The 13,041-nt window shown below is 36.9% G+C and overlaps 1 protein-coding gene across 1 annotated transcript; it reads right to left on the bottom strand.

Moving 5' to 3' along the window:
- Window positions 1–12,324: 12,324 nt before the first annotated feature.
- On the bottom strand, window positions 12,325–12,738 carry LOC145010327 (uncharacterized). Its single transcript, XM_078968882.1, has one exon. The coding sequence runs from the start codon at window positions 12,736–12,738 to the stop codon at window positions 12,325–12,327; it is 414 nt and encodes a 137-aa protein (XP_078825008.1).
- Between the last annotated feature and the right edge of the window lie 303 nt (window positions 12,739–13,041).

Below are 13,041 nucleotides of genomic sequence, written 5' to 3'. Positions count from 1 at the left end.
AATTAGACATGAATATGCACTCCAAGACGTGAAAACACTTAAATTCAAGTGTTAGGAGTGATCTGGGTAGCCTCTAAGGGTGTGTAGGGCCTAAATATGGAGTTTACTCTTCAAGAGTAAACTCCTTAAGAAGTTTACGTCCCATTGACCATATCCCCATGAGTTTACAGCCATAAACTCATGATTTTACAACCATAAACTCATGTTTGTGTATGAATCAAGGGCTTTGGTGGTTGTAATTCAATCATATGTGATTCTAGGTCCAAAACCAATATATTCAAGGGGTTAAAGGCACCTTAACACCCTTTGAGGGGTGTTTACGGCCTAAGGAAGTGGGTTTATGGTCTAAGAATGTTCTTGGGCTGTAAACTCAAGTTTATCCGATTTGATGATGTTTTGGTGCATCACATGAAGGTTTATGAGGTTCTACACTCCCATGGATGCATTTTGAAGGTGTTTAAGGGCATTTTGACTCATTAACATGATTTTATGGTCCATGAATGAGGTTTTATGGTCCAAGAACATGCTTGGGCTGTAAACTCATGTCCATACATCATATGATGCGATTTTGGGGTCCTAAACTCATGCATGCAAGTTTCTAAGTCGAATCTAAGCCCTAGAAGTGTTTTGGAGGGGTTTTATGGCACAAAAACCCTCATTACATGTGTTCACTATCTAACAAGGTTCCAAGACCATAAACACTTTTTTATGGTCCCATCTCTCATATAAATACCGAATTTGAAGGTCTAAGATGCTAATTCATGAGTTAGGGAAGTTACCTTAGTGATTTGGAGCTTGTTTTGGATGACTTTGGCTAAGTTTCAGATTTTAGAGAGAGAGAGAGTAGTGAGAGAAAGTTTTTAAAGAGAGAGTAAAAGCCTAAAATGATGTCACTTAATCCCTTATATAGGGGTTGAGTTTGTGGCGTGGAGGAATTCTTCCCGATACTGCCGTTAGACGGTGCTTTTGGTCGAACCCGATAAATTTGCCGTAATCACGATTTAGATGAAAATAATAATTTTCCAAACAAATATGGAAAATATTTTAATGATTATAACACCTCCTGACATTTATGAAATCAAAATAAAAGTCGTGATAAAATTAATTTAACACAAATGTTAACAGAACGAATTTAATACGATGGATTTTTAATGACGTATTGGGTTACAACGACGGAACAAACTTTGGGTTGTCACACTTGCCATAGGTTAGAACAAAGTAAAGAGAGGAAGGCTAAACCTCAATCAAGCAGGAAGGGAAAGGCCCAAAATGGATCATTTAGAAGTGGGTCAAGTACCATGCCTAGTTCAGACATTCTTGTTATTAGTGACCCCAAAGAGGGCACTTCTACTACTATACTAAAAACGACCGTTGGAAAAGAAGCCACCCTAAATACTTGTAAGACATCAAGGATGACAAGGTCAAGCCATTTTTAGCAGGAATATACATTATTCAAGCCAATAGCTCACAACTTACCTATTCTTGGGTCCTTGATATAGGATGTAGATTTCACATTTGTTTTGATTTGCAAGGGCTAAAAGAAAGTGAAGAAGTGGAGCATGGAAGAATAAATCTGATCATGGGAAATAGGCAATCTTCCTGTTACCAAGATTACAAATTATGGTCTATGCTTAGTAGTGATGCTTGGATAGATTTGATTAATTGTTGCTATTCGCAAGAAATGACACAAAACATTATTTTTTTTCCCATGCATTGTTTTGACAAGGATTTTGATATTCTTTTAATGATATGAATCGTTTGATTTTAGCTTATAAAAATGTATTTTTATGTTTGATGCTTCACCTTTTAATTGTGTGTATGAAACTATCATTTGTGTTGATAGCTTAAGCAATAGTGTATTAAATATTGATTTGTCTAATGGTGTTGACAAAGCATGCTTCTGACATTGTCATCTTGGACACATTAATAAGAAACACATCTTCTAACTCCAAAAGGATGGAGTGTTGGAATTATTGACTTCAGGTCGGATGATTAATGTGAATTTTTTTCTTTTGGTTAAGATGAAAAAATCACATTTCATTGGATATTGTGAAATAAGTGAAGATTTGTTGGATCTTATACACATAGATGTGTGTCGACACTTCAAATCAAGCACACAGAATGGAGATTGATTCTATGTTACATTTACGGATGATTATAACAGATATGGATATATATATATATATATATATATATATATATATATATATATATATATATATATATACTTAATCAAACATAAATCATAAACCTTTGAAAAGTTCAAAGATTTTAAACACGAGGTCGAAAATCAACTGGCCAGGTAGATAAAGTTGCTTTGGTCTGATAGAGGTCGAGAGTATCCTAGAATCGAGTTCCATGACTATCTCAAGAATGTGGAATAGTTTCATAATTGACTCCTCCTAGGACACCACAACTTAATGGTGTTGCTGAGAGAAAAAATCGAACTTTGTTATGCAGGGCTCATTCCATGATGAGTCGAGCTTCGCTTCATAATTCTTTTTGGGGATATGCCTTAGAGAAAGCTTCCTATATTCTTAATCTTGTCTATACTAGAAAGTTTTCCAAAAGACATCACGAGATGTAGACAGGAAAAGTTCCCATACTAGGCCCCATCTAGGTTTAGGGATGTGAAGTGTTCATTAGACGAGAAACTCAAGATAAGCTAGAATTGAGAAGTGAGAAATGTATTTTCATGTGGTCTTTGTAGCTCGAAGAGGAGTCTTTCGCGAGAGAAAGCCCATATTTAAAGAGGACACTGGGAGTGCTATTGATCTGGAAGAAATTCAAGAATCAATCAAAGAACGAACCTTAGAATACACTAGTTCTCAACCAGAGGATGAGACTCCTGTTAAGCCCGTTAACAGTTCATTAACTCTTTGCCGATTAAGTAGAGTTAGCATGCCACCTACGCTCTATGGTTTCCATATAATGTAAGATGGTGATATGTTTATTAGTGATGGTACACTGGTAAATTTGGATGAGTCGACCAACTACAAGGACACAAGGACGAGCGTTGAGACTGCTAAACGGAAAGAGGAAATATAAATCAAGATTTAGTCCATGTTTGACAACATGGTTTGGAATTTGGTTGGTTATGAACTTGGTCGTAAGACCGTAGGTTACAAATGAATCTTCAAGAAGAAGATCAACATTGATGTGAAAGTGCACACGTTCAAAGAGTGGCTAGTTGCAAAGGCATTTACTTAAACCTTTGGGGTTGACTATCATGAGACCTTTTAACTGGTGGCTAACATCAAGTCTATAAGGATAATGTTTTCCATATTTCACTTTCATGATTATGAAATATGGCAAATGGATGTCAAAACTGCTTACTGTAATGGGAAGTTGGATGAGAATGTTTACACGTGTCATCCAGAGGGCTTTGTACATGCAAAGTTTCCTAATAGAGTGTGTAAGCTTGAGAAATCCATTTATGGATTGAAACAAGTATATTGCAGCTAGAATCTTTGTTTCCATGATAAAGTGAATGATTTTGGTTTCTCTAGGAGCGAGGATGAATCTTACGTGTGTGTCAAATATAATGGGGTATGGTAACCTTCCTAATGTTGTATGTTGATGAAATACTCATTAAGGGAAACGACATTCCGACCTTTTAAGAAGTGAAATCTTGGCTCAGGAAGTGTTTCTCCATGAATGATCTAGGGGAAGCAACCTATATTCTTGGAATAAGGATTTTGAGGGATAGAAAGAATAGACTTATTGGTCTTAGTCAAAGTACTCACTTGGATAAAATACATAAACATTTTAGTATGGAAAATTCCAGGAAAAGGGAACTTCCTATTCATAGTAATGCCAAGTTGAGTTACACTCAAAGCACTAGTATATATGAAGATATAGATGATATGAGTCGAGTCCCATATGCTTTGGATTTAGGTTCAATCATGTATGCTATGAAATGTACTCGCCCTGATCTCTCTTTTTCTTTGAGCATGGTTAACCGTTTTCAAGGCAATCTTGGTAGAGCTCATTAGATTGTAGTAAAGAATATACGTAAGTATCTGTGAAGGATGAAGGATATAATTTTAGTCCTTTGACGTAGTGATACCTTAAGAGTAACTGGATATAGTGATGTTAGATTTTAGACAGATTGAGATAACTTTTGTTCTCAGTAAGAATAGGTGTTTGTGTTAAATGGTGGAATAGTGACTTGGAAGAGTTCCAAGCAGGATACAATTGTTGATTATACTTGTGAATTAGTGTACATTGCAGCAAGTGAGGCATCAAAAGAAGCGGTTTGGTTGAAGAACTTCATCAGAGATCTTGGAGTAGTCCAGACCATTCAGGAGACATTGAAACTTTATGGTGATAATAAAGGCATGATTGCTTTGACCATAGAACCAAAGGATCATGGTAGATCCAAGCATATTGACATAAATTGTGACAACCGTTAAATTCGGGTCACGTCAAAGTCAAATAAAGTCAACAAGTCAAACCGGTCAACTAAACTAACCCTTGTATACTAGGGTTTACGTTATGTAATTACTGTACAACTCAATATGCTAATGAGAAATCACGAATTGAAGAGTTCGTATATCTAGATTTCCATAACCTAAAACTGTGGTAAGTAATGAACCAAACCGATAAAACAATGTTGCATACTCATCAGGAGTGTGTAAGATCCTTAAACATGGCTTAATGGGGCTTATGGACCTCGCGTTGCGAAGCTAAGCACTCAAAAAGGTCACAAAAGAAGCCTTTCCCAAATCTCTCTCAAAAGTTCCTTTAACTTTTTGAAATCATTCGGGTCATCTCGACCCTTAACCGGGTCAAAAACCGCTTAAAATGGGGTAAAAACGAGTAAAACAGCCTTAAGGAACCAAAACCATCTCATAAGAAGCGAACCCTCTTAGGGTCGAAGGTCCCTTATAAGGACCGAAACCTACTAAACCGAAGCTCCAAGAACCGAACCTGAAGCCTGCTCAGAACCGAACCCGAAGCCTACTGAGGACCAAACCCGACCGAACCTCGCAACCAGGACTAAACCTCGCACCAGGGACCGAACCTCCCCTTCGGACCGAGCCTACCCTTCTCCTTCACTCCAATTCAGTTCCAGACCACTTTTACTCCATTTGGCCTGTCTCACCTTCGGGCCCAGCAGTAGGAGGGACCGAACCTTCGGCCCAATATTGTTGGGTCAAAATATGGTTTATACTAGGGATGAGATTTAGAACCGGAAACCCGGACCGGAACCGGAATCGGACCGGAACTGGAACCGTTAGAACCGAAATATATAAAACCGGTTCCAGTTTCGGGTTTAAAAATTGTCTTTATCCGGGTTCCGGGTAATCCGGGTTTGGGTCCATCGGGTCCGGGTAAAACGGGTCTAAAAACCGGAACCGGTGTTTGGAACCGGAACCGGTTTTTGTGAAACGTTTAAAAGATACATATCTCATTCGTTTCAACTCCGATTGACATGCGGTTTTTTCCAACAATTAGTTTAGAGTTTGTACATGTTTTTATACTATAAATTTGCCATTTTTAGTTTAATATTCATTGACTTACAGTCCCCCAAAGTCGAGATATCAAAGCTGGAAGCTTTTAGTTTTTTTGTTTTTTTGTATTCGGTGAAAGTTTTAAAACATGCATATCTAATTCGTTTGAATTCGGATTGATATGTGGTTTTTTGCAACTTGTAGTTTACAGTTTGTACATGATTTTAGACTTTAATTTTGTCATTTTTGGTTTAACATTCAATGATTTACAGTCCTCCAAATTCGGGATATCATATCTCATTCGTTTAAAGTCGGATTGACATGTGGTTTTTTCCAAAGTTTATTTTAGAGTTTGTACATGATTTTAGACTATAATTTTTGTTAATTTTAGTTTCTTATTCAATGAGTTACAGTCCCCCAAAGTTGGGATATCAATATGAAAATTTTCAAAGTTTAATCCGCTAAGTAATAAGTAATTACCCAAAAATTCCGGTTTTTCCGGGTTTTCCGGTTCTAAACCCACTTTATCCGGTACCAACCTACCCACTTTATTGTTTCCGGGTTTTCCAGTTCTAGACCCACTTTACCCGGAACCGTACCCGGAACCGAACCGGAACCGGTTCCTATATACCGGTCCGGTTTCCGGTTCTACAAAATCCCATTAACCGGTTCCGGGTTTTCTGAGTCCGGGTCCATCCGGTCCGGGTTTAGACCCACTTTCATCCCTAGTTTATACTTTACTTTTCTGGGCAATTGTATTTTTCTGTAATATTTATGAGTTTATGGTCATGTTTACGGTTGAGTTTACGGTCGTAAACACCTTACGACCGTAAACTCATTTACGGCCCATTTGTTTCCGGCCCATGTTCCCCTAGTATAAATATACGTATTATGGTGTGAGGAATAGATTGATGAACACGAAGGAGTTTACGGCCAGAGAGAAAGGAACGTTTGTGTGGGTGAATCTTGTGTAAGGAACTTAATTCATATTATCAATACATTCAAGATTCATAATATTCTTCTTCACCTTCCCTTCTATTTGATCTGACATCATCCGTTTGATTGAGATTTCAAACCATCAAACGGATCTGACAGATACACAGGCAGATTAGGGACTTACAAATGGTATCAAAGCCAAGTTGTATCAGTCAATTGTTTTCAGATTTGGAGCATTATTTGATCTTATTTTCGAAACATTTTTGCGTTTTTGGATAGATCTCGTAAAAATAAGGAGGGTTTGTTCTTCGTGTTTTTCATACGAAAGGGTTTTTGATCGAGTTTTGGAGCTTCAAAGTCGAAAAAACGATGCTTTTGGTCGGAGATTGCAGCCGACAGCTAGGGGTTCTGAGTTCAGGGCCGGAGCTTACTGTCGGAAATAGTTTACGGCCGGAGTTTGCGGCCGGAAACTATTCACGGTCGCTGGAGGTTTGCGGCTCGGTTGGAAGTATACGGCTCGGATATCGGCTCGGCTCGGATCGCGGCTAGGTAAGCTGGCTAAGCAGTAGCAAGCCGCACAGCGTTTAATTAAAAAAAGGAAGGGGAGGAGCGAAATTGTCGATGCCTGGGATCGAACCCGAGTCTCCTAAACCTCGCGCGTTTCCAACTCGGCTAGGAGACTCTTTGTGTCTATCCTTCCTAATTTAATTCATAATGCGTCTTTTTCCTTCAAATTTTGATTTTTGACACTTTTAACCCCAAAAATTCAATTTCTTTTAATTTTAAATTCCTTTTTCATCCAAAATAAAAAATAGAAAATATAAAATAATAATAATAATAATAATAATAATAATAATAATAATAATAATAACTAGATGGTTATCCCCCGCTACGCGGGGGGCAGAGGTTTCGTTTTTAGCATCTGTCTTATTTTTATGGCTTCTGAAATAAATAATATTTATTTGATTGCGTTTGAACCTATTTTATATATTTGTTAAATGGAAAACTAAGAGATCTGTATATATTTATATTGATTTGGTTTTCTAACGGATAAGTATACAAATGGACGACTGATTACGGAAGAAAATATATTTATTTATTACTGGATGATTACGTATCGGATAACAGTAGGAGTCATGTTATACGGTCGCAAAAAACTTGTGATTTCGATTCGTCATGCTTCTGGGTGGTGTTGAGTGATTTTCTTGCATACATCGATAGCTGCTGGCATATTCTGTTGCATCATGTCGAACATATCGAGCATGAGGACTGTGTCTTTGTCGAGATTGGCGTTCACAGTGTTGGTGATGATACCATGCATGTATGGCAGTTCTGTTGGAGCATCATGCAGCATGTTCTATCTAGAATTGTTGATAGTGGTGTACGTCGTTTGGACATCTGCCAAGGACAACTTCATCGTTTGGAGTTGATCGATGGGTTTCTACATGATGATATTCATGATGTTTGTTTGCAGTTTTGTAGAGGTATTAGTTGGTTTTTAGTCTGCTTTTAAAAGTGGTAGATAGGGTGGCTATGAGGTTTGCTTGGCTAATTTCGTAGATAGAATCGTTGACCATGGATTTGGTAATTAATTTGATGGCTACTGTTTGGTGGTTGGATGTGATATTAGTCAGAACACCTGCCCAAATATTTAAGTGAATCTAGTATAATTTAAGTGGTAATTTATGTAAGTTTATAAGTAGTGATCGTAAATATTCTTTTGTTATGCAATGTGTTTGCTAGGATGTATGTATCTGCATTTAATTGCGTATTAATAATAGTTGTTACCGTAATATATTATTAATTAGTGGATAATTTAAACGGATTATTTATTTAAATCGGTATGTGTGTGTTCATGTTTTAGGTAATAGCTATCATGCATGTTATAATGTAGGTGGTGCGTTAATTCATAGAAGAAAAGAAAGTGTTTGTTCTTTTTCTTGTGGAAACATTTATGAAATTTAGAAGAAGAGTATTGATACAAAGAGAAGTTATTTGTTATTGTTTATAGTTATAGGGGGTCATCATGATATGTTTATATTAGAAAAGAAAGTGACAATGGTTCAAACAAATGGATCATGATGATATATTTATATTACAAAAGATAGTGATATTGGTCCAAACAAAAGATCCGTTTGTGGTGCTTGTCTATGATGTCTGCTGTTTGAGTGTCCGCTTTGCATTTTTTCTTGGTGCAGATTCTGTTAGACATGAATTGAAAATTGATAGTATTTTTTTTGTATTTTTGTTTTTGAATTTGATTTTGTTATTGGGTGTTTACCTTGGGGATCGTAGGTGAGAGTACGCACAACATGTTCAACAGGTGTTGATGGCTCTGGTGTTGTGTCAGTTGGTTGCATTCTTGTCATTTGTGGTTGAGCTGGTGTTCCTGGCACAGACGTTTGAGCCTTGGTTGTTGGCTCTTCAATATCTATTATTATGAAGCGTATATTGTCGAGGGTTGATGCTCTAAGCATTTGGATCGACATCTTTTTTGTTTGTTCCTTGTGGTCAGTGATGATAGGAGGTAGGGTGTTTCTGTTTATGTGTGGGTTATTGGATATAAAGTTCTCAAGTGATGACTTTAACAGTTTCCAACATGATGTCTCGGATATTAGTGCTGATATTGTGTCCGTAGCATCAGTGATGGTTACTGTTAATTTGTATCTATGAATGGAAAATATTCATCAAGACTTTTGTTAGAAAATAATGATTCTTTATTTAACTCAAAAGATGCTTACATGTAAGTGGGCTTTTCGATTAGTCCATGTGCACTGCAGTACCAGCTTTCACCTCTTTTGAAGATGGGATGTTTACATATTGGACATATTGTTTGGAACCAGCTGTTTTGATAGTGAAATTCTTTGATTGAAGCCTGTACGATGAATGTTTTATCCTGTGGATATAAAAGAATTGGATGTGGATGTCTGAAGCTGATGTTATTTGTAAATAGAGATATTATTAAGTTGATGTTACCAGAAGATCAGATTTGTTTTTTTTCTTCATGTCATATAGGGTTGATGGTGTTCCTGATAGTGGTGGTGCTGGTCTTGAAGGTCCTGTAAATCTGATGTCATCTTCTTATTAGTATGGAAAGTTTATCATACGGAATAATTGATTTTAATGTAATTTATGACTCACAGATTAATGAGTGCTGTTGTTTCTGGTATGTCCGGATTCACATAGATATGTGTAGCATGTGATGAACCATAACGTAATACTCCTATAGAAAAGTGATTTGTAGATTGAGTGCATGACATAACATTATATGACAATGATAATACCGATATATAGAGGGCTGAGTAGAAAAAAAGTACCATTGTATATGGATGGTTTTAGGTTCGTGACGGCAACAACCGTTGTCGCGGGTGGTTGATGTAAGGAGTCGCGGTTGAATTTTTCTGGATTGGTTATGCATTCTTTCCATAGATTGATTGCAAGTTTACTACCACTAATAAAATTGAATTTTTTTTTTTGGTGTTAGATAGGTATGAAGAAATTGATAACTGTGATATGCTTTTTACTATGTATACCTTTCATCCATTAGTATGAGCAAGACAAATGATTCCCCGCTTGCTTTGGTACACTCTCTGATCTTTGATAAGACACCAATGTAATCTGTTTAGTAGTAAATGTAAATGTGTAAGAAACACCTATGTAATCAGATATTTCGGTATTATGATTACCTGGATAGTATGGTGGTCTTTCTCCGAGGTCTATGAGATGTGATTTTGATACGAACCGAAACCAGGTTTTGGGTATTGTTGTTGTCTCTGGAATTGGTTGTATGATGGACTTGAGGCCAACATCGATGTAGAACTCATTTTCAAGGAATTTTTGATAGTTATCTAATTGAGGACAACTATAATCTGATATGGTGTAACACTGTGAAACATGGAGGAAAGACTCGATGTAACTCTGATTTGTTCGCTGTCCAAGAATTTGTATAGCATCTGCCTGTAAAAAGAGATTGTTATATGAATCGATGAATGTAGTTTCTCCATCATGATGTTAATAAGTTGACATTAGATATGTTTTTATTACAAAACAGGGATATTTATGATTTACGGATTATGACATATTATATACGAATATACCATGTATTAAAGAGATGATTTTTTTGAAAGTAACGAACTCGATGTTTTTATAAACATAAAATAATTGTTATTAATAATTTTGTTGTAAGAACTTTTATTTATACTTTCTGTAAATAATTTATTTTTTTGTTATCAACATACTTTTTAATATTTAAAGAACATCGAAATATAAAATTTAGAACCTGATTTTGTTGTAATCTTTTTTGGTGACTACTTACAAATCTATCGACAGCAAGATACCAAGTCTCGTATCGCAGGACATCATGTTTCCATTTTCACAGTATTCTAACTTGTAGCGGGCCTCCAATACCATCAGTCTTCAAGTCAGAAATGCTCGTCATGAGTTGTTTCCGTTTTCTAATAGAAAGAAATGTGTGAAAATCAGTGTTATATTCGGAAAAGAATAAGAAATTTTATAGATATGTAAATTATGTGGAAGCAGTCAACAGCAGAAGCTATTTCAAAAAGTAGTAATGGTCTTTAGAAAAGTGTTCACGAAAGGTATGACAGGTAGTGATACTATAGACCTCTGTTGAAGTAAGTTTCTGCAATAAATCTTTGAAGACAACGTTTTTGGTTTGATTCTCTTCCACTGTGTCATTGGTCTTTATTAGTATTTTTATGGAATCTGGTGATGTTGCTCAGGATAGTGCTACATAAAGTTGTCCATGTGCGAAGACGGGCTGTGACAAATAGATGCCTATTCTACGCAGTGACTGTCCTTGACTCTTGTTGATAGTCATCGCATAACAAACTTTCACTGGAAACTGTTTTCGTGAAAACGTGAATGGGAAATCTGATGATTTGTGTATGAATTTTATCCATGGTATATATGTACGTTTTCCAATGCAAGTGTCGGTTATGATGGTTGCTTCGATAACGTTTGGTAACAATTGGGAGACAATGAGTCGGGTACCGTTACATAAACCTTCCCTCTGATTTATGTTTCTTATTAACATTATTGGACAATGTATTTTAACTGTAAGCTCATGTGGTGGTATTCCTGGAAAGTTTAGTTGGTTTAGGTATTCAATTGGATACAAGCCTTCCATATCTGATGTATGCTTTCCATTTGGTTCCATGATGTCTGTACTATTGTATGTTCTACCACTTGTTCTCACGATTTTTAAAATGTGGGTGTTTATTTCGTCGACTGTCTCATTTGTAGGAGAAATTATTGCTCTTACTGAAAGATCTGCAGCAGTGGGGTCGATAAGTATACCGTCTCCATAAACAAAATCTATCAACGTCTGTAGAGAGTTTGGAGTGGCAGATATTAGGAGTGAGGATGGAATTTGTACCCAACTTGAATCACATGGGTCGTCTTTGTCTGGTATACCTATGATTCCGTCTCCAATAGCTAGCAACCATCTTGCAAAAGCTGATGTGGACATTGAATTTTGAGTTGTTATGTCAGATGATTGTAGTCTCATGTTTGTATGTAAAATCCGAACCATGAAATATGGCCATAGGTATGAACTCGGTAAAGTTAGTGCAATGATTTCCGAACGTGTGCTTTTTGGTATAACGGGAAGAGTCTGGTGGAAATCACCACCGAGAAGCATCGATATCCCTCCAAATGGTTGTTGATCACAATCTAGCACATCTCTAAGTGAGCGGTCCAAAAATTCAAAGCACCTTCTGTCACTCATTGGTGCTTCATCCTAAATAATGAGTGTTGTACGTTGCATAAGTTCTCCAAGGAAGGAGCGTTTTTTAATATCACATGATTTTTTGTCTGTTAAGTCGATAGGTATCTTCAATCTTGAATGTGCTGTTGTTCCAGAAGGTAGCAAAAGTGACGCAATTCCAGAAGCAGCAACAGCCAATACAATCTATCCTATGGATCTAAAATAGGAAAGAATGGTTGTCCATAGGAATGTCTTGCCGGTACCCCCATGTCCATAAACAAACATCAGTATTTGTTTTTTGTTTTCGATGGAACTGACGACTGTATTATAGACTGATCTTTGGTTACTGTTTAATTTTGGCACCAGCTCATTGTGCTCTGTCATCAGCCCTTCCCTATCGTACCTCAATTCTTCAAGTAGAAGACGATTTTGTAAAATACCAATGACATCAGATGAAGGAACGGGAAGGCCAAAATCTCCCATGGATTTGGATGGAACAGCAGAACGGAGCATATTATCTAAATCATGAAGCAACTGTTGTTCAATTATGTCAGCAGTTGAACCAACATTCTTATCTGGTATTTGGAGTTTCAAGGTATGTAGATAGTCATCTTTCATCTTATCACATGCACTGTCCCATAGTAAACGTGGATTGCTGACCTCATAGAAAAGCAATAGGTGGCAGAAAAGGGATCGTAACTATGATGCAGTTGCCCAGATGGAAGCTTCTGTGAAACAGGTAAGCCATTCAATGTCATCCCCTATCAATCCAAGTGCATTGCAAGCAGCCCGAAAGTTTGGGTAAACGGTACCTCGTACGGTGCGCAAATCTTGAAATGATGTACATCTCTTTTGGTGGCAGAGTAGCATCCGTAAGTAAAATAATTCGATGGATGTAGGATGTACGAATACAATCCGACC

Source organism: Lactuca saligna, chromosome 8, assembly GCF_052625555.1.
Source record: "Lactuca saligna cultivar CGN05327 chromosome 8, ASM5262555v1, whole genome shotgun sequence".
In the NCBI taxonomy this organism is placed as follows: domain Eukaryota; kingdom Viridiplantae; phylum Streptophyta; class Magnoliopsida; order Asterales; family Asteraceae; genus Lactuca; species Lactuca saligna.
Note: the sequence above shows the minus strand (reverse complement) of the source record. Positions and strands in the feature narration are given on the sequence as shown.